At 50.8% G+C, this 22,124-nt stretch overlaps 1 protein-coding gene across 2 annotated transcripts; it reads left to right on the top strand.

Annotated features, from left to right (window-relative positions):
- Positions 1–8,701: 8,701 nt before the first annotated feature.
- Positions 8,702–21,716, top strand: PLD2 (phospholipase D2). 2 transcript variants are annotated; one of them, XM_027517525.1, is made up of 25 exons: positions 8,702–8,811; positions 9,352–9,461; positions 9,548–9,678; positions 9,782–9,924; positions 10,357–10,462; positions 10,555–10,620; positions 10,716–10,774; positions 10,936–11,028; positions 11,130–11,282; positions 12,270–12,419; positions 15,782–15,865; positions 16,008–16,086; positions 16,863–16,973; positions 17,157–17,327; positions 17,692–17,818; positions 18,023–18,141; positions 18,229–18,342; positions 18,470–18,574; positions 18,785–18,873; positions 18,991–19,104; positions 19,277–19,326; positions 19,599–19,733; positions 19,961–20,114; positions 20,558–20,672; positions 20,926–21,716. In XM_027517525.1, exons 2-25 carry the CDS (start codon positions 9,353–9,355, stop codon positions 21,148–21,150), a joined length of 2,802 nt encoding a protein of 933 aa, XP_027373326.1. In that variant the 5' UTR covers positions 8,702–8,811; position 9,352; the 3' UTR covers positions 21,151–21,716. The 2 variants fall into 2 exon arrangements, with proteins under 2 accessions (XP_027373326.1, XP_027373327.1); XM_027517526.1 differs by lacking the exon at positions 18,991–19,104.
- The last annotated feature ends 408 nt before the right edge of the window (positions 21,717–22,124 follow it).

Raw genomic sequence — 22,124 nt, 5'->3', positions numbered from 1 at the left:
CCTGCGTGCTTTGGGGTTCTTTCTTTGACCTCTGGGCCATTCCTGTTTGTATAAATCACTGCCCTGAGTGAGCTGGGACGGACCCTTCTCCAGGCCATCATCCCCCATACTTTCTTTACCACATCCAGGCACTTGTGACAGGAGTGTGATTGATGTGGGGGCTTTCCACAGATGTTCCACTCCCCTTGCTATTCAAGCCCAAGGTGGAACTCGAAATTCTCATGGAGACTGGAGTCACCTCCCCCCAGCCTGCCCGCTGTGAGGCTACTGGCTGTGAGGCCAGAAGGATTCCACATCTCTGACCCAGGCTCATGGTCCCCTGTCTTCACACTCACCTCTGTCACCTCATAAGAAGCAGCAATGTGACTTCTTTGGCTCTTGGGTGGAAGGTGGACCTTGATGCAAATGGAGTTTAAGATTGATGTCGAATGGGAGAGAGCAGCCACTGGGAGTGCTGTGGGTCAGCTCCAGCGACCACCTTTCCTTTGGGAGGGTGATGGGAAGTCAGCTTTCAGTCCCTCGGATGGGAAACCAGGAGTGAACTCTGGCCCCTGAAAGACTGGCTGGAACCAGAGACCTCAGTGGTGCTCATTGACAGTGACTGACAGTCTTCCCTCATCTGTTTCTCCAGTCAGTGGCTAAGGGAACTGTGAAAGCCACATTTGGAAACCTGGTTCTAGAATATAATCCTGCCTTGGGGAATTCCCTAGTGGTCCCATGGTTAGGAACTAAGATCCCACAGGTCAAGTGACACGGCCAAAAAAACAAAAGCAAACAACACAATCCTGCCCTGGAAGATTTCAGAGGGTACAGAGGAATCTTCTTAAGGATGTGGTGAGGTCCTGGATTAAGTGAAGAATCTCTGACCCCAAACGTGTGTCTCAAGCTTAAAATAACCACTGCAGAAGTTTTGGTTTTCTGTAAAACCTGTTCTCCCGGTCTTCCCTGTCTCAAAGCATCTTTGATTGCTCTTTCCCCTATACTTCACAACCCTGCAAACTCCATCCTTCCACAGAAAGGCCTTTCCTAACCTGAATTTTAAGAAACACCACCACCCTTTTCTTACATTATCTGTTAATTTTCTTCACAGCAGTACATTTTAGTGTCTCCTATTACCATGCTTATTTATTATCTGCCTCCCCCTACCAGAAAGCAAATTCAGTGAGAAGAGAATTCCTTGTGCTTGAGTGACTGATATATTTTCAATACCTGGCAGGGAGTGGACATTTGATATTTATCAAACGAAAAATATGCTCCCTGGCCCAATCTGCTGTCCTGCCTACTCACTAACCACTCCAAACTGGTTTCACCACCTTCAGCTCTGAAGCTTGGTTTCAGAAAACCTACTTCCCGCTGGGCATACCTGGGCTCTGCTGGAGATCAGGCGCCTCCTGTTTCCCACTCCCGTGTGCTCACTCCCACCCTGCTGCACTTCCCACCTCAGCCCCATCACACAGGCCTGGTGTTGTCCCCATCTCCTCTCCAAAACACACCACACACACACACACACACACACACACATACACACGAGCAATACTCAGAAACAACTCTCAATGTATTTAATAAGAAGGTCATGAGGGTCCTGTGGGAAGGGCCTTGGGCTCAGATGAGAAGATGGGGAAGGAAGGTTGCCAAGGCCTGGAGGTGTAGCCCCTGGTTCCCTGCATCAGATGGTGGAGTCGTTGGCTGATGCTACATCATGCAGCTGGTGGCGGAAGGAGAGCCGGGCCTTCCTGCTGAAGTAGGCACCAGATCCTAGGGATGTTATCCCTCCCTCGGCGGCAATGGGGGCTACAGCCGGGCTGCCGTCTGGATCTGGAGGGGCAGCTGGATCCAGGCCTAAAAGGGACATTGGAGGGGGAAGATGGGCACAGTGGATCAGGAGGAGGAAAAGAGGCCAGGGAAGATGGCTGGGGACTTAGGTGAGTGTCACCAGCATCAGATGGCGAAAGGGAGAGGGGAAGCTGGTGGCAGGGTCAGCTTCCCTGCCCTTGACCTGTGCGCTGGCACAAGGGGCCACACTCAGAAAGGCTCCTGTGCTTGGTGTCATGCTCTGCTATCACTGTCTTGAAATTCTTGATAATTTTTTTAATAAGGGGGGTCCCACTTCTCCACTTCATACTAGGGGCTGCAAAGTGTTTAGCTAGTCCTGTGGCGAAGCGATAGATCCACCTCCCACCCAGGAAGAGAGATCATCCTTTCCTTTCCCCGGTCTGAGGATCTACCCTTCTCTCCAGCACAGTTTGTCTGTCTGACTGGCAGCCCGCCTTTTCCTCTGTCTCCCCCATACCTGCTCCTCTGTCAGTCCTTCGCTGTCTCCGGCACCCACACCATGGGAAACACCATGCCCCCTTCAGACCCATCTCAACAGTGGAGAAGACGGAGATGCTGAGAATGGCCAGGAGGGCCCCAGGAGGGGTGTGGTTTCCAAGCCCCTCCGCTGTGGGCAAAACTACCACTTAGCCTCCGACCGCCTGGTGATTATCGGCGCCAGGAGATGGAAGGGGGAGAAGAAGGAGGAGGGAAGGGGTGGGGGATCCCCCACTCAAACACCTCTCCTTTTGTGCCTCCTTAATTTGGGGGTTGTCTCTGATCTCCATGGAGAAGCAGAAGACTGGGAGGGAAGGTAGGGTAGAGACAGACACATACATGCCAGGACAGACAGGCACAGTGAAAATTCATTGCAGTAATGCCAGACAACTTTGTGCCAGGCTGGACCCTGCTGGGGATGCATTTGTATTTCACAATGAGATTCATTTCTATTTAGAATGCCCAAGATGTAAAATTTGAAAGAATAGTCTATTTTTTCAGAACAAGAAAGTTTATCAGTCAGGGAAATGTTTACATTCTCATTAAACAGTCCAGTAGCTCTTGTCCCCTCTTATGAAAATAATCCCAATTGATTAATTATCCCGTGCCAGGTAGATTCTACGGACTTTTACACATTATCTCATCTGATAGTGTCAATGATCTTTTAAAGTCAGTGTCATTCCTATGCGATTGCACAGATGAGGAATCCAAGGCACTGAAAGATTAGGTCACTTGTCCAAGCTCACAGAGGCAGTCATCAGAAAAGCAGTAACTTTCCCTCACCTTCTTCAGTCTGACCCCAGAGTCTGCTCTTTACCACCTCACTTGAGCTTCCTGAGCTTATTCCTGGCAGGCTTTGATGCCCCCAGCAGATGTAGGGCAGCCAGAGCCCAGGCTGGGAGCCGTGGGTCCCAAGTGTGCTAACCAAAGACTCTAAATGCCCTCCAAGCAACTATACTCCAATAAAAATTAATTTTATAAAATAAATAAGGGCTTCCCTGGCAGTCCAGCAGCTAAGACTCTGTGCTCCCAATGCAGGGGGCTTGGATTCAACCCCTGGTCATGGGAACTAGATCCCACATGCTGCAACTAAGATCCAGTGCAGCCAAATAAAAAATAAATAAATAAAAATAAATAAATAGGGACTTCCCTGGTGGTCCAGTGGCTAAGACTTCACACTCCCAATGCAGGGGCCCAGGTTCAATCCTGGGTCAGGGAACTAGATCCCACATGCTGCAACCAAGATTTGACATGCAGCAACTTAAAAAAAGAATAAAGGAAAAGATCCTGCAAGCCTCAACAGATCTGAGATCTATGCTGCAAATAAGACCTGGCACGGGGACTTCCCTGGTGATCCAGTTGTTAAGAATTCACCTGCCAACGAAGGGAGCATAGGTTCGATTCCTGGTCCGGGAAGATTCCACATGCCTCGGAGCAACAAAGCCCCATGCTGCAACTACCGAAGCCCTCGAGCCTGTGCTCCACAACACCTGAGCACCGCCACCGGAGAATAGTTCCCACTTGCCACAAACAGAGAAAGCCCTCTAGCAGCAACAAAGACCCAGCACAGCCAAAGATTAAAAAAAAAAAGAAGAAAAGCCCTGGTACAGCCAAATATTTAAATAAATAAATAAAATGCCCTCCAAGAGCTACATTGTCATCCCCTTAGGGTGTCATGATGTGGGAAAGGTCAGAAAGCACTGCTAACTGCATTGCCTGACTGAAATCTACACTTGATTTTTTATTTTACATTGGAACATCTGTTTTTTAAATTAACTTTATTGAAGTAAAAATTTGCAATTTAATGCACATATCTTAGTGCGCGGTTTCATGAGTTTTGATAAGTGCATTGTTCAGTCGCTAAGTCATGTCTGATTCTGTGACCCCATGACCTGCAGCACGCCAGGCTTCCCTGTCCTCCACTATCTCCCGGAGTTTGCTCAAACTCATATCCATCGAGTCGGTGATGCCATCCAACTGACTCATCCTCTGTCGCCCCCTTCTCCTCCTGCTCTCAATCTTTCCCAGCATCAGGGTCTTTCCCAGTGTCAAGTGCATACACCCATGTAATCCCCACCCCAATCAAGACAGGGGACATTTCCCTCCCCCAGTTCCCTATGTGCCCTTTACTGTCCCTTTTTTCCCCACTCCCTGCCACAGGCAACTGCAGATCTGATTTCCATCACTATAGATCGGCTTTGCTGTTCCAGAACTCAATATTAGTGGAATCACACAGTGCTCCTCTACTGTGTCTGGCTTCTTCCAGCATAATGTTTTTGAAAGTCACCCATGTTGTGTGCATTAACAGTTGTGTGCATTAACAGTTGTATGTAGTAACAGTTTGTGTTTCTTGTAATAACTTTATTGAGAATAATTCATATGCCATAAAATTCACGCTTTAGTCTACTATTCAATGTTTGTTTTTTTTAATTCACAGAGGTGAGCAACCATCACAGCTAATGTAACCTCATCACCCTCAAAAGAAACTCTGTGCCCATTAGCAGTCACCCCCCTGTCCCTCTCCCCAGCTACTGGTCCAGCTATGGTCTCTTTGAATTTACTTATTCTGGACATTTCATAGAAATGGACTCATATAATATGTGGTCCCTTGTGTCTGGCTTCTTTCACTTAGCATAACATTTCAAGGTTCATCCATGTTGGAGCAGGCTATCAGTACATCATTACTTTCAGGGCTGAATAATATTTCATGGTAGGGATATACCACATTTTGTTTATCCATCTATAACTTAATGGACGTTTGGTTTGTGTCTACTTTTTGGTTACTTGAATAACATCGCTATGGACATTCCTGTGCAAGCTTCTGTGAAGAAATGTTTCATTTCTTTTTGGAATATACCTAGGAGTGGAATTGCTTGCCTGTACACTAGTGGTAAAGAACCAAGGCAGGAAACCTAGGAGACATGGGTTCAGTCCCTGGGTTGGGAGGATCCCCAGGAGAAGGAAATGGCAACTCACTCCAGTATTCTTGCCTGGAGAATCCTGTGGACAAGGGAGCCTGGCGGGCTACAGTCCATGGGGTCACAAAGAGTCGGACACGACTAAAGTGACTTAGCACAAGCACAGTAACTCTAGGCTTAACATTTTGAAATTGTTTTCCAAGGTGGCTGCACCATTTTACACTTTATTCATTTTTATTGCTGAGTAATAGTCTATAGGCCACAAATTAATCAAAATAAAAAACCTCTGCTTTTCAAAAGGCATCATTTATTTATTTGTTTTGGCGATGCTTCGAGGCTGGGCCCTGCGGTCAGAGCCAAGTCCTCACCACTGGATAGCCAGGGAATTCCCAAAAGGCACCATTATTTTAAAAAGAGAAACTATCTTCTGGGTGAAAATATTTGTAGTACATTTATCTGATGAAGGATTTGTATCCAAAATATTGGGTTGGTCAAGAAGTTCGTTTTCATTTTTCCATAACACCTTATGAAAAACCCCAAAGAACTTGAAAATTCCGAACAAACTTTTTGACCAATTTAATATATAAAGAACTCTTACAATTTAATAAGTCAAATCACATGACTTTCTAAACAGTCAATGAAAGAATCAAACACTTAATAAGAGATACATAAAAATGGTCAATAAGCACTTGAAGTATGGTCAGCATCATTAGTCATTAGAGAAATGCAAATAAAACTACGATGATGTATTATTTTACATTTACTAGCATGAAGTGAAAGTGAAGTTGCTCAGTCGTGTCCGACTCTGCGACCCCGTGGACTGTAGTCCACCAGGCTCCTCTGCCCATGGGATTCTCCAGGCAAGAATACTGGAGTGGGTTGCCATTTCCTTCTCCAGCGGATCTTCCCGACCCAGGGATCGAACCCAAGTCTCCCACATTGCAGGCAGACACTTCAAAGATTGACAATATCAAATCTTGGCCATGCTACAGATCAATTGGAATTATCATACACAGATTTTGGAAATGTAAAACAGAACCACCATTTCGGAAAACAGTTTGGCAGATCCCTCTCATTTTAAAATACCCCCCCCCATTTTAAAATATTTCACTTATTTAAAAAGTGCTTTTTAATGAACATTTTAAAATAGCCTTTGTCATTTTCTTTACCATGTCTCCATATAAATGTATGCAATTAGAGCTCAAATAAGTTTGGCAAGTTTCTAGCTATTTACAGAAGAGAAACGAGAAGGTATTTCTACAGAAAGACTTACCCAGGAACATTTCAGTTCAGTTCAGTCACTCATTCGTGTCTGACTCTTTGCAACCCCATGAACCGCAGCACTCCAGGCCTCCCTGTCCATCACCAACTCCCAGAGTCCACCCAGACCCATGTCCACTGAGTCGGTGATGCCATCCAACCATCTCATCCTCTGTCATCCTCTTCTCCTCCTGCCCAATATTTCCCAGCATCAGGGTCTTTTCCAGTGAGTCAGCTCTTCCCATCAGGTGGCCAAAGTATTGGAGTTTCAGCTTCAACATCAGTCCTTCCAATGAACACCCAGGACTGATCTCCTTTAGGATGGACTAGTTGGATCTCCTTGCAGCCAAGGGACTCTCAAGAGTCTTCTCCAACACCACAGTTCAAAAGCATCAATTCTTTGGCACTTAGCTTTCTTTATAGTCCAACTCTCACATCCATACGTGACCACTGGAAAAACCATAGCCTTGACTAGACAGACCTTTGTTGACAAAGTAATGTCTCTGCTTTTTAATATGCTGTCTAGGTTGGTCATAACTTTCCTTCCAAGGAGTAAGCGTCTTTTAATTTTATGGCTGCAGTCACCATCTGCAGTGATTTTGGAGCCCCAAAAAATAAAGTCAGCCACTGTTTCCGTTGTTTGCCCATCTATTTCCCATGAAGTGATGGGACCGGATACCATGATCTTAGTTTTCTGAATGTTGAGCTTTAAGCCAACTTTTTCACTCTCCTCTTTCACTTTCATCAAGAGGCTCTTTAGTTCCTCTTCACTTTCTGCCATAAGAGTGGTGTCAGCTGCATATCTGAGGTTATTGATATTTCTCCCGGCAATCTTGATTCCAGCTTGTGCTTCTTCCAGCCCAGCGTTTCTCATGATGTACTCTCCATAGAAGCTAAATAAGCAGGGTGACAATATACAGCCTTGACGTACTCCTTTTCCTATTTGGAACCAGTCTGTTGTTCTATGTCCAGTTCTAACTGTTACTTCCTGACCTGCAAACAGGTTTCTCAAGAGGCAGGTCAGGTGGTCTGGTATTCCCATCTCTTGAAGAATTTTCCACAGTTTATTGTGATCCACACAGTCAAAAGCTTTGGCATAGTCAATAAAGCAGAAACAGATGTTTTTCTGGAACTCTCTTGCTTTTTCGATGATCCAGCAGATGTTGGCAATTTGATCTCTGGTTCCTCTGCCCTTTCTAAAACCAGCTTGAATATCTGGAAGTTCACGTATTGCTTAAGCCTGGCTTGGAGAATTTTAAGCATCACTACTAGCCATGTGAGATGAGTGCAATTGTGCGGTAGTTTGAGCATTCTTTGGCATTGCCTTTCTTGGGGATTGGAATGAAAACTGTCCTTTTCCGGTCCTGTGGCCACTGCTGAGTTTCCCAAATTTGCTGGCATATTGAGTGCAGCACTTTCACAGCATCATCTTTGAGGATTTGAAATAGCTCAACTGGATTGCCATCACCTCCACTAGCTTTGTTTGTACTGATGCTTCCTATGGGAGCTTTATTCACAATAGACATAAGCTAGAAACAACCCAAAACGCCATCAAGAAACGTCCATCAACCCATTCTTCCATCTAGAAAAGATAAAGGAACCTGCTTTGAAAAAAATGAAATATTTTGTCTTTTAGAATCTGAAATTTTTCCTGTTTGCCCCTAGACTGCTAGTTCTAGAAGAGCAGTTCGTGTTAGTCTTGTTCATTACTGTAGGCTCGGAGTCTGGCGAGAGGCAAGGACGCAATAAACAGTGAATGAATGAAAGAATGCAAGCTTGCTCACGTTAATGAATTTGTGGGCACCACCCCTCCGGCCTTTTATCATTCTTCTTCTACAAATGCCGGCTAAGCCGGCCCGATGTGGTTCGCAGCCCGCCCTGGAAATGAGCACTGCCAGGTCCCGGCCCCGGAGGCGCGGCCCCGCCGGAGAGGACCCGGGGTGCTGGTGCCCGAGTGGAGGAAGGTCGCTGAGCGCCCACAGGGCACAGTCCGGGCCCGGGCGGACCGACGGCGCGAGACAGACGGACAACCAGGCGGATGGCACCGCACGGATGCGAGAAGCGGGCGGCTCTGTCCAGTAGAGCTGAGGGCGGCCCCCGCGTCCCGACTGCGCGCAGGACGCCGGGACGGGCCGAGGGCGGCGGGGGCGGGACAGGACAGACGAGAATCCCGCGGAGGTGAGGCCGGGGGCCCGTCCCGCCCCCGAGGGCAGGCCCTGTGCGCCCGCCCCGCCCTGGCCCTCTGGGGTGTGGACTCCAGCTCCGGCTCTGCTCCGCTCCCTCAGCTCGCGAAGCCGCGCCGCCGCCCGCTCGGGCTGTCCGGGTGAGGGGGCCGGGGAGGGGGCGCCGCGGAGGTCCCAGGCCCAGGAGATCTGGCGGGAACAGGAATGCGCTCAGGCTGCAGGGCCTCCTGACTCAGCCGCATGCTCAGATTTCGGGGTTTCTTTCCCGGGAGGGGAACGCTTAACTTCCTCATTCCTGCCTGGACCCCTTCTTCCAGCTGGCTTGGCCTGGCTGGAGGCCCGGCGGCTCGGGACCCCTTGCAACCCCCCCGGGGCCCCTTTCTCTGCCCCGCTTCGGGGCCATCCGGGCCTGGCCGGTTGTTCCTTGGCATCCTGATTAAGGGACAAGAGGCGGGGCTCGGGCGTTCTGTATGAAGGATCGGAGATAGGGGATGGAGATTACAGGCGAGTTGGCAGGGCAGTGCGGACCGATGGATTCTAATCAAAGAGAGATTAAGAGTCAGCGGGAGCCGGGTGGGGGAAAGCGGGGGACCTGGGGAGACTGAGGACCGTGGGGGTGGAATGGGGGGATAGAGTTCTGCAGAGCGGATCACCGTTCTGAGGCCTCCCCATATTCCCAGGATGGCGGCAACCCCCCAGAGCCTTTTTCCCTCTGGGGATGACCTGGACTCCAGCCAGTTACAGATGGAGCCCGATGAGGTGGACACCCTGAAGGAGGGAGAGGACCCAGGTATACAGGGAGGACGGCCTCAGGGAGAGGAGGAGGAGGGCTGAGACCTCCCGGAGTCCACATTCTTCTACTTTCTTTCCCACCAGCCGACCGGATGCATCCCTTTCTGGCCATCTACCACCTCCAGCCTCTGAAATTGCATCCCTTGGTGTTTGCCCCTGGGGTCCCCGTCATAGCTCAGGTGGTGGGCACTGAAAGATACACCAGTGGATCCAAGGTGGCTGGGCTGGCCCCAAGGGAGTGGGGATGTGGGAGGGCTGGCCAGAGTGAGGGGCTGCCTTCCGAACAGGGAACATCCATTCAGTTCCTCACTCCCCCAGGTGGGCACGTGCACTCTGTATTCCGTCCGCTTGACTCACGGTGACTTCACCTGGACAACCAAGAAGAAGTTCCGTCATTTCCAGGAGTTGCATCGGGACCTCCTGAGACACAAAGTCTTCATGAGTCTGCTCCCTCTGGCTCGGTGAGGGGGACAAGGCTGCCTCCTGTGTAGGGCAGATGCCCCTCACCTTGAGGCAGCCGGGGGTGTCACTGCCCCAGCTCCCATTGCTGCTTTCTGCCTGTCTCATCCCCAGGCCACAACTGACCCTACCCCAGCTACTTTCCTCCCCCAACTCTGGCCACTGGGCCCCCTCCTCTGACCCCGGTTACCAGGAAACCTTTCCTGTTCAGCTCTGCCTGTCTGTGGTTCTGGGCCAGTATCTCAGCTGGGCTGGATGCCCAAAGTGCCCTTGGCAGCCTCCCACCTTTTTCTGTCTCCATCCTCAGGGTAGGGAGCATTCCTGCTGCTACCCTCTAGGTCTCCTCGCCTCTTCCAAGTCCCCGCCTCCTGTGCTTCAGGATCCCAGGCACTGAGCCTCCAGCTTCTATTGACCCTCCCTCATCCCTTCTACAGTTTTGCTGTTGCTTCATCTCCAGCCCCAGAGGGAGACAGCAGAGAGATACCCTCTCTACCCCGAGCAGGTCCTGAGGGCTCCTCCAGACGCACCGCTAGCAAGCAGGTGGGACCAGACACCAGGTCCTCTGGGAAGGTGTTTGGGTGCAAATGGCTCTGGTCCCATCCGTCTCTCTGTCTTCCATCCCTTCACTTCAGAAATACCTGGAGAATTATCTCAACCGCCTCCTGACCATGTCTTTCTACCGCAACTACCATGCCATGGTAAGGTCAGGTACTGGGTCCCTTGAGATGAATTGGGGGCAGAGGACCAGGGTTGGTAGGATTTGAGGGATTGACAACGAGTCTCTCCTCTGCAGACAGAGTTCCTGGAAGTCAGTCAGCTGTCCTTTATCCCAGACCTCGGATGCAAAGGACTGTGAGTGTCTGACACTCTTCACCCACCGTCTGCCAGTGTCTGAATCTCTCCCTCCCCGAGAATAGGGAAAGCAGGGCAGGGTGGGCTGGGGGTCTGATTTTATCCCCACAGGTTTGAACCCTGGATCCCTCTCCAGCACCACTTCCTGGTTTTCCCCACAGGGAGGGGGTGATCCGGAAGCGCTCAGGTGGCCACCGCGTTCCTGGCCTCACCTGCTGCGGCCGAGACCAAGTTTGTTATCGTTGGTCCAAGCGGTGAGGCTGAGCAGAGTGGCTGGACAGTGGGTGGGGGTGAGGAAGGAGATCCCAGGGTGGGGGGGGGGCATGAAGGAATGGCTGGAGCCCTTCCACTCCAGGTGGCTGGTGGTGAAGGACTCCTTCCTGCTGTACATGTGCCTGGAGACTGGTGCCATCTCCTTTGTTCAGCTCTTCGACCCTGGCTTCAAGGTGCAGGTGGGGAAAAGGAGTACAGAGGCACGGTACGGGGTCCGGGTCGACACCTCTCACAGGTAAGGCCTCCCTGGTATGGACAGGCCCCTGGTGAGTGAAGAGCCAGCCTGGGGCCCTAAGGGGAGATGCGTTGAAGAGACCACAGAAGAGAGGAAGGTGTTCCCGCCCTACCCCTCTGGAGATGGCCATGATTTGGAACCAGGGAATGTTCTCGCCAGATGCTTGGGGCTGCTCCTAGAGGCTGGCCCAGAGCTTTCTCCGGGGTTGAGGGGGAGTGGGAACAAACAACAGGTTCCCTTGCTTGCTCACTCCCTTGGGGAGAGGGAGGAACGGAGCTGCTTCCTTATGTGGGATGAGGGTAGGGATGTGTCCAGAGCTCAGGCCGGAGGGGTGGGTTAGATGTTTTGCCCCTCCTTTAGGTGGTGTTGTGTAGAGGGGGCATGTACTATACCCTGCTTTTGCTCTGGGCTTTGGGCAGTTGGGTTTTTGGTCTCTGTATCTTTTGTCCAAAATTTGCCCTAACTGCTCATGCACACAGTTATTTTTAGTCCCGTGTAGTTTCTTTGTGTTTTGTTGCTCCAGGAGAGGTGGGTCCAGGTGCAAGCATTGCAGCAAAGGGTCCCGGGTCCCAGGCCTGTCTCAGAAGGGCTTTTGGTGCAAAGAAAGGTCACTCTGTCCATTCATTTATTTATTCAATAAACCTGAGGACTTCCCTGGTGATCCAGTGGTTAAGACTCCATGCTTCCACTGCAAGGGGAACAGGTGTGATCCCTGGTCAGGGAACTAAGATTCCACATGCCATGCTGCATAGCTCACCCCTTCCCCCGCCCAAAAAAAAACCTGACAACAAACTTGAGCGGCTGGCACAATACTAAATGCCAAACACCCAACTGTGAATAAGACAGATGTATGCCCTGTCCCTGTGAAATCAAGTATGGACTGAGGAAGGAGGTGGGGAAGAGCAGACAGCTAAAGGAAGAGGGTTTCTGGGCCAAGCCAGAGGTATGGAGGGCAAGGATGGTGGTCCATCCTTTGTTCTTGCCCAGGTCCTTGATTCTCAAGTGCAGCAGCTACCGGCAGGCACGGTGGTGGGCCCAGGAGATCACTGAGCTGGCCCAGGGCCCGGGCAGAGACTTCATTCAGCTGCACCGGCACGACAGCTATGCTCCTCCCCGGCCTGGGACCCTAGCCCGGTGGTGAGACACTGATGTCCTTTCTGAAATTGTCAGTGGTCTTTCAACCTCCTTGGTGTTCTCTGAGTCTTTGATCTTCTCTCTCCTCTGACCCCTTCTGACCTCAGTAACCTACCCTTTGACTTCTCCAGTCGCCCCCACCCCCTGACCTTTGATCATTCTGATTCCTCTGATTACCCTCTGATCTTTCTGAACCCCAAATTAGGTGATCTCTGACCCTGACCTCTCTGACTGACCTCCTGTGACCTTTCTAACCCCCTTTCACCCCACTGACCCTCTGTGTTCTCAGGGATCTCAAATCTCTCTGATTCATTCGGTCTATTTAATAAACATTTTCTAAGCACCCATTATGTGCCAGGTCCATGGCAAGGATAAGACACAGTAGGTGATTCAATCATGAAACAGTGGGAATTTGCCACGCTGGCAATAGACACAGAGTACCAAGCACAGACGAGGGGCATCTGCTCTAGTGCAGGATGTCTGGACTGGCTTCCAGAAGGCGGTAACTCTGAGGTTCACGTTAGCAAGATAAAATGGAGAAGAGCGGTCCTTGCAGAGAAGCTAGAAATAGTCTGATGTGTTTGGGATTCATGAAGGCTGACTTGTTCCAGTTTGAGGAGCAGAAGCCAGAAAAGAGTCTGGAGCAGGGGACTTCCCTGGAGGACTAGTGATTAAGACTCAGCGCTTTCAATGCAAGGGGTGTGGGTTCGATCCCTGGTCAGGGAAATAAGATCTTGCCTACCATATGCAGCGTGGCCAAAAAAAAAAACAAAAAACTGGTGGTCTCAGGGCCTGATCAGTGCCTCTCCTGCTAGCTAAGGAGGTTAACTTTTATCATAAGCAGAGAGGAGTCATGGAAACAATTTTTCCCTCCCTTGGTGTTAGTGTTGAGAATTTTGTGGTTTTTTTGAATTTTTATTGGAGTTGATTTAAATGTTGTGTTGGTTTCAGAAGTACAACAAAGAGAACCAGTTATACATATGTCTACTCTTTTTTAGATTGTTTTCCCATATAGGTCATTACAGAGTATTGAGCAGAGTTCTCTGTGCTCTATACTGCTGCTGCTGCTAAGTCGATTCAGTCGTGTCCGACTCTATGTGACCCCATAGACGGCAGCCCACCAGGCTCCCCGTCCCTGGGATTCTCCAGGCAAGAACACTGGAGTCGGTTGCCATTTCCTTCTCCAATGCATGAAAGTGAAAAAATAAAGTGAAGTGCTCTATACTAGGTCCTTATTAATTATCTATTTTATATATACTACTGGTAAGATGCTTCATAGTAGTATATATATTTCAGTCCTGATCTTCCAATTTATCCCTACTTCCCCCATTAGCCCCTGGTAACCGTAAGTTTGTTTCCTATATCTGTAAGTTCATTTGTACCCTTTTGAAATTTATTTTTTAACAAAAGAACTGATTGTGCCAGTTAGTATGAGCCAGGAACTGTTCTGAGTGTTTTATGCATTGTTGTGGTGGTGGTTTAGTCGCTAAGTCATGTCTAACTCTTGTGCGATGCCATGGGCTGTAGCCCACCAGGCTCCTCTGTCCATGGGATTTCCTAGGCAAGAATACTGGAGTGGGTTGCCATTTTCTTCTCCAGGGGATCTTCCCGACCTGGGATTAAACCTATGTCTCTTGCACTGGCAGGCAGATTCTTCCTGCTGAGCCACCAGGGAAGCTGCTTTATGTTTATGAACTTACTCCGTGACACAGGTACAGTTGTTATCTCCATTTTCCAGATGAGAAAACTGAGTCAAGGAGAAGTTAAATAATTTGCCAAGGTCACACACCTTGTAAACAATAGATTCAAATGCAGGCAGTCTGGGTCAAGACCCTGCTTTTCATCATCAAACAGAACAGTTATTAAAAGTCTAACAGGAGCTTCCCTGGTGGTCCAATGGCTAAGACTCCTGTTCTCAATGCAGGGGGCCTGGGCTCAATCTCTGCTGAGGGAACTAGACCCCACATGCTACAACAAAGAGCCTACGTGTCACAACTAAGACCCTCTGCAGCCAAATAAATAAACAAATATTTAAAAAGTAAATGTCTTAACAATGCATAACTTGCACAAGCCTTTACCTACTCTCCATACCTTAGTTCTTCCCTACTCCCCCTCCCACAAATCCCATTTCTCTCCCCAAAAGTAATCCTGGTGATAGTTTGATATTTATCTTCCCAGATCTTTTCCTGCATATCTCTTCCCCAAAATAATCTTGGTGATAGTTTGATATTTATCTTCCCAGGTCTTTTCCTGCATATGTTCATGCACTTGTGCATATATGTTACTTTTTTTTTTTTTTTACTTTTTGTTTTAATGTAAATAAGATCATGCACCCTCTCCTTTGTTTTTTTTTTTTTTCCATTTAATACATGTGTTAGAGATTAGGCATTTACATTATTTCCCACCTCCAGTCTTATAAACAATACTGCAATGAACACAATATTTGCCTAAGCATTTAATAGGATATCTTCCTAGATACAGAATTACTAAGTGTATTTAATGGTATTAGGGAGCATGTACATTTAGTATTCTGTTAGATACTGCCAAGTTGTCCTCTAAAAAGGCTATAAAGCCAATTTATATTCTCACAGTCTATGAGAATACTCACTTCCCCCATGCTGATACTGAGTGTTACCTGTGATTTTAATTTTGCCACAGTGGATTTAAAAAGTGTTATTTTATTTTAATATCAATTTCCTTGTTTAGCGGTGATATTGAACATCTTTTCAACTATGACTGGCCATTCTCTCCCTGTGAGCTATCCATTCTTATTCTTTGTTCAATTGGCTTATATGTCTTTTTGTTACTGATTTGTTGGAACTCTTTATGTGTGACAGAGAAGGCAATGGCACCCCACTCCAGTATCTTGCTTGGAAAATCCCATGGATGGAGGAGCCTGGTGGGCTGCAGTCCATGGGGTCGTTAAGAGTCGGATATGACTGAGAGACTTCCCTTTCACTTTTCACTTTCACGCATTGGAGAAGGAAATGGCAACCCACTCCAGTGTTCTTGCCTGGAGAATCCCAGGGACAGCGGAGCCTGGTGGGCTTCCGTCTATGGGGTTGCACGGAGTCAGACACAACTGAAGCGACTTAGCAGCAGCAGTTTTATATGTGATGTATTAATCCTCCCAGTCTTTAGTCATTTTCTTTAGTTTATTGTGTCTTTTGTAACTTTTAATTTTATTTAGTTCATACTGGCAAGTTTATTCCACTTTGAAATATCTGCTACTATCTGACCTCTGTGATCACTCTTGATCTTTGACCTTGCTATCACCTCTGACCCATGACTGTCCTTCGGTCTTCACTCTCCAGAGCTTTCTGGCTTCTGACTTCCCTGATCTCCTTGGCTTGGCCTCCCCCCAGGTTTGTGAATGGGGCAGGTTACTTTGCTGCTGTGGCAGATGCCATCCTTCGAGCTCAAGAAGAGATTTTCATCACAGACTGGTGGTAAGTGGGAGAAGAACCTGAGCAAGAAAGGGTGGGTTAGTACCTGCAACAGATCAGCTTATGGGTCAGAAAAGGAGTGGAAGGGGAGGAGTGGCTGTTGTTGGGAGCTTAGCTTACCCTCACCTGCTGCCCTGAATCCCAGGTTGAGTCCTGAGATTTACCTGAAGCGTCCAGCCCATTCAGATGACTGGAGACTGGACATTATGCTCAAGAAGAAGGCGGTGAGGAGAATGGTCTGGCTGGAGGGGAGGTATGGTCAAGGGGTGGCTTGTGGGTGGAGATTGGTTGGAAGAGACTATAGCATGGCAGGGGGTTGGGGGGAAGGTAAGGAATCTAAAACTTGAGGAGGAGGAGATGTACCCATCCTGGTTCAGTCTCACAGACATCACCTCTTCCACTTCCCTAGGGAGAACTCCCTTAGAGAAGAGGATCAACCTCCCTGTTCGTGCCCTTCCTCTCCTTGATGTAGACTTTCCTCCCAATACCCTGTACACTCTATTGTGTTACAGGGGATGGACATATCTGTCTCTCTCATTGGGCTGATGAATACCACTAGCTGCAGTACAAGGCACAGTGTCTGCTATGTTGGGCTCATCCATTGATGTTGATGGATGGGAGGAAAGATACGTAGATGATGGAGAGTGCGTGCGTGAGGGGATGGATAGATGATGGAAAGGGAGATAGATAAAAGGATATGAGGTTGGGAAGGTAGATCCCAGGAGAGTGGTAGATAGATAGGTGAGTGATAGATGGTAGATAAGGGGATGAGTAAATTGTTGGGAAGATGGATGGCTAGATAATGCTAGGTAGGTGGGTAGATGTGTGGATGGATGAGTGAGTGAGCAGATAGATGATATTCAATCTAAGTTTCCTGTAAGCATCAAAACAGGGTGTCAGTGGCATAGCATTGAGGATCTCTGGGTGGAGAGGAGGAACATACAGGAATCCTGAGGGTGGGAAAGGATCATTAGGATCTGATTCCCTCACTGACCACCAGGAGGAGGGTGTCCATGTGTCTGTACTGCTGTTCAAGGAAGTGGAGTTGGCCTTGGCCATCAACAGTGGCTACAGCAAGAAGGCACTGATGCTGCTGCATCCCAACATAAAGGTGACTCGGGCCCCAGAGACCCCTCCCCTCTGGCCCTCCTCACTACACTTCCCCACCCTCTCAACCCTCCCTGTCCTTGAACATCTCATCCTTCCATCTTCCTGTTCCCTGCCTCCTCCAAACGCTGCCTCTGGCTTCTCCCACCTACGCCAACCCTCATGAACTCCCTCATACCTGCTCCAGGTGATGCGCCACCCAGACCAGGTGACACTGTGGGCCCATCATGAGAAGCTCCTGGTGGTGGACCAAGTAGTGGCCTTCCTGGGGGGGCTGGACCTTGCCTATGGCCGCTGGGATGACCTACACTACAGACTGACTGATCTGGGGGACTCCTCTGAGTCAGCTGCCCCCCAGGTAATCCCCCAAGGCCTTCCTGAGCTCCCCCCAACTCAATTAATGTAAATCCACACCCCTTCCCAGCTGCAGCCTTCCTCTCCAGTCATAGCCCTCATTCAAGGTTCCTAGGCCTTTCTGGGACCCCAACAACCTGCTTTGAATATAGTGACTCAGTTGCCTCCCCATGACCACTACCCATTCCTCTAGAGATTTCAAATGCATCTGAAGGGGAGGGCCCGAGAATCAAACTCTCTCTGTTTCATTCTTCCTCTGTATGTCTCTCTGTCTCTCCGTCTTCCAGTGCTCCTTTCTTCTCTTTGGCCTGGCTCTGTGTGACCCATGACTTCTCCTTGCCCCTGGCTTGGGTGTGTTCCCCCTACAGCCTCCCACCTCATGCTCAGACCTTCCAGCTACCCCCGACCTCACTCACAACCAACTCTTCTGGCTGGGCAAGGACTACAGCAATCTTATCACTAAGGACTGGGTGCAGCTGGATCGGCCTTTTGATGGTAGGGGGTCCACCTTCTTCAAAGTCCCTGAGAGCTGGCAGCCGGGGCAGAGAGCGGGCCTGGGTCTGAGGATGGGATGAACTGGGTCATGTGTAATGCCACCTCCTCTCTGGTCAGCACCTCCTCCTCCCTGACCCAAGTGTTCCCAAGGGACCGTCCCTGACCTCTTCCCTGACTCTCCTGGGACATTCTCCCTCCCCCCAGATTTCATTGACAGGGAGACTATGCCACGGATGCCGTGGCGGGACATTGGGGTGGTGGTCCACGGCTCACCTGCCCGGGACCTTGCCCGGCACTTCATCCAGCGCTGGAATTTCACCAAGGTGCTTGATCCCTCCGAGGCTGGAGGGTGGGCGGGAGCTAGGGGCAGCTAGCCATCTCTCGCTGACTCTGCCACCCCTCCGCCTTAGACTACCAAGACCAAGTACAAGATACCCATTTACCCCTACCTGCTGCCCAAATCCACCAGCACCGCAAACCAGCTCCCTTTCACACTTTCCGGAGGGCAGTGCGCCACTGTGCAGGTGAGGCTCGGAATTCAGCCCGCCCTCTCCCCCCGCTCCCTTCAGCACTCTCCCTGACCGAGAGGGCCCCCCCGCCCCTGCCCCCCTCCTGGACTCAGGAGACACACCCTATCCGTCGTTCCTGCAGGTCTTACGGTCAGTGGACCGCTGGTCAGCGGGCACCCTGGAGAACTCCATTCTCAATGCCTATCTGCACACCATCAGAGAGAGCCAGCACTTCCTCTACATTGAGGTCTGTCGGAGTGAGGGTGGAGCAGAGAAAGCTAGGATATCCTGTCAGTGAGCTCAGTCGTTGAGGGCTGGCATAGCTGGACCTGGAGAACTTGGTGAAGCCTTGACCCAGGGCCGGGAGCCTGGAGATGGGGATGGCAACAGGGAGCTGAGGGCAGGAACTGCTGACGGGGGCCGGACTGCTGACGTCTGTCATTGGTCCCTGCTCCAGAATCAGTTCTTCATTAGCTGCTCAGATGGGCGGACAGTGCTGAACAAGGTGGGCGATGAGATTGTGGACAGAATCCTGAAGGCCCACAAGTAAGGCGGACCAGCTTGGAATCGGGGTTATGGGCGTGTTTGAAGACTAACTAGAGGGGTGAGGGGAGGGGTGGGGCTTGGGAGAAGGGTCACACCTCTGGCTCCGCCCCTCCTCAGACAGGGGCAGTGCTTCCGAGTCTACGTGCTTTTGCCCCTGCTCCCTGGGTTCGAGGGTGACATCTCCACAGGTGGTGGTAACTCCATCCAGGCCATTCTGCACTTCACTTACAGGTGACCACCGCCTCACCCCTCCCACCCCAACCCCTGCCAGACTCTGGCCCTCCATGGCCCCATCCTGATCCCTTCTTGCTGGACTGTTGAGGTCCACCTCTTTTCTGACATCCCCCCCTCGCCCCCCACCCCCGTCCAGTCTCCGCCTTCCTCACCCATTCTTTTCGCTCAGGACGCTGTGTCGTGGGGAATATTCAATTTTACATCGTCTCAAAGCAGCCAGTGAGTTCTGGGGGCTGGGGGTTCAAGCCCTGGACCCCCGGGGAGGGGGAGATTGAGGGACTGGAGCCCCAGGGATGGAGGGACGGAGGCTGTCACGCCCGCAGGCTTCTGTGGTTACTGCCGGAGCCCGTGGTGGCCTATTAGTGCAGAGAGAAGTATATAGACCAGGCTATATAGGGCTTCTGAAGTGAGGCGGTAGATGGACCAGGACTCCATCTGCAATGGAGGACACCTCTCACCTCACTCCCTTCCCCCCCATCTCTTGCTCACAGTGGGGACAGAATGGCGGAACTATATTTCCATCTGTGGGCTACGCACACACGGAGAACTAGGCGGGCACCCAGTATCGGAGCTCATCTATATCCACAGCAAGATGCTTATCGCAGATGACCGGACAGTCATCATTGGTTAGTGCTGGGTCCCCAGCAACGAGTGGAGGGTGGGGAGAGGTGGAGCAGGGCCCAGCCAGGGGCAATGGGATGGGACTGGGTGATGGAGATCGCAGCTGACGTCCAGTTGGGGATGGAAGCCAAAGAAGGCATGTTGCCCACAGGCTGGTGCTTGGGTAGAGGTGATGGGGTGGGGTGGGGTTCCCTGGGCTCAGGAAGACACAGTGTGTCCTGCATCCACCCAGGCTCAGCAAACATCAATGACCGGAGCTTGCTGGGGAAGCGAGACAGTGAGCTGGCCGTGCTGATCGAGGACACAGAAATGGAGCCATCCCTCATGAACGGTGTGGAGTATCAGGCAGGCAGGTTTGCCTTGAGTCTGCGGAAGCACTGCTTCAGGTAGAGCCAGGTGGGATGCTACAAGGTGGGGGGAGGTGGAAAGGGGGAGGGTTTGCCCTTTAAACAGGTGTGAGGATTGTCCAGAGGTAGTACTGGATTGCTAGTACTTGTGCTATGCTAAATCACTCAGTTGTGTCTGACTTTTTGCAACCCTATGGACTGTAGCCCACCAGTCTCCTCTGTCCACGGAATTCTCCAGGCAAGAATACTGGAGTGGGTAGCCATTCCCTTCTCCAGGGGATCTTCCCAACCCAGGGGTTCAACCTGGGTCTCCCACATTGCAGGCAGAATTTTTAGCGCCTGAGCCACCTGGGAAGCCCTGATTTTACTGTTTAACCATGCATGTATTTTCAATTACCTGGATAGGTGCACCATAACTTTTCTGGTATTTAGGCCCTTGAAGGATCTTATTCTAGCCCTACTGGGACCCCTTTCTCCTGCAGCGTGATTCTAGGGGCTGCTGCTCGGCCACATCTGGATCTCCGAGACCCTGTCTGTGATGCCTTCTTCCAGTTGTGGCAAGACACAGCTGAGAGCAATGCCAATATCTATGAGCAGGTGGGTGGGGGTTGGGGGAGTGCCAGCCCAGGGAAGTTGAGGGATTATCCTGTCCAGGGTGAGATGGAGAGGAGCCACTTCACACAGCCATTCTCATAAGGAGATGAGGGTCTGGGGACATCATGGGATTCAGGGTCAGTGTAGGGGGATATGCGTAGGGTGTGGGGAGTGGGGGCATGTAGCCCGGTTGGGCTTGGACTCTTGGCAGAGTCTCCTCAAGCCTTCTTGGCTTCCATGCATCCCCCACCCACAGATCTTCCGATGCCTTCCATCCAATGCCACACGCTCCCTGCGGGCACTTCGGGAGTATGTAGTCGTGGAGCCCCTGGCCACGGTCAGCCCTCCCTTGGCCCGATCTGAACTCAACCAGGTCCAGGGCCACCTCGTCCACTTCCCCCTCAAGTTCCTGGAGGATGAGTATTTGCTGCCCTCCCTGGGTAGCAAGGAGGGTGTGATGCCCCTAGAAGTGTGGACATAGCTGCAGCTCCTCTGGCCTGGAAGAGGTCACCAGCCTCTGGGCTACACCACCTCTGGTTCTCTGCCCCCTAACCCTCAGGACCGGGGCAATGCCTTTGAGACCTGGGGGAGGCAGGCATTCCTGGAGGGGACTAGAGAAGTCACAAAGGACCTTTTTTGGGACACAACCAAAAAGGACACTCCCAACCCCAGGTTGGGGAGATGGAAGAGGGTCCCAGAGAGCTTCCTTCTCCTTGCTGTCCAGTTCAAACCACTACTACAAAGGAGAAGCAAGATTCCTGCCAGGATGCCTGGGGTCAGCCTCCTACTCCAGGAGGACCAGACTCGGCCCTGGGCCTTCTCATCTCTCCCTTGTCTTCCTGCTGTGGACCCCCTCCCTGCCCCAGGGCCTCTCCCAGCTCATTACTGCCAAGGCAGAGGGAAGGATGGAGCCACTGCTGGCTTCAGCGCCCATGGTGGGGAGGGGTTGGAGGGGGGATGCACACTAACCCCCTCCACCAGCTGCTGACAGACACTAACTTTGTATCCGTTCAATAAGCACTTCATAAATAAAAGCCTAGAAAAGGTCCTTGTCTCTTTCTTGGCTGAACTGAGTGTGTCTCAACGGCCCCCCAGGCCCACACAGGCCCGTCACCCCCTCTCCTTTTTTTCTTTGGCTTCATCTCAGCTCTGCTCCACTTGTTTGTGGCTTTTGGAGCTCCATCACTTGGTGCTGGGAAGACCAGGTGTTCACACAGGGCTGCCTGTGTAGGAGGAAGCGTGGACCCAAACCGGGACTCCTGGAGGAAAATGGAGCCCAGGATGCAGCTGCAGGTGAGGGAGGCACCCAGAGAAGGGCCCAGAGGGGCCACACCTTGTTCCTCAAGTGACTGCCCAGGGGAGGCTTAGGGAAGCCCCTGGGAGTCCGAAAGGGTATAGGCTTGAGGTCAGGAAGAACTGGGCCTAAGTCTCGGGCTTGTCACTTTTTACCTCAAT

Source organism: Bos indicus x Bos taurus, chromosome 19 (genome assembly GCF_003369695.1).
Source record: "Bos indicus x Bos taurus breed Angus x Brahman F1 hybrid chromosome 19, Bos_hybrid_MaternalHap_v2.0, whole genome shotgun sequence".
NCBI classification, from domain to species: domain Eukaryota; kingdom Metazoa; phylum Chordata; class Mammalia; order Artiodactyla; family Bovidae; genus Bos; species Bos indicus x Bos taurus.
Note: the sequence above shows the minus strand (reverse complement) of the source record. Positions and strands in the feature narration are given on the sequence as shown.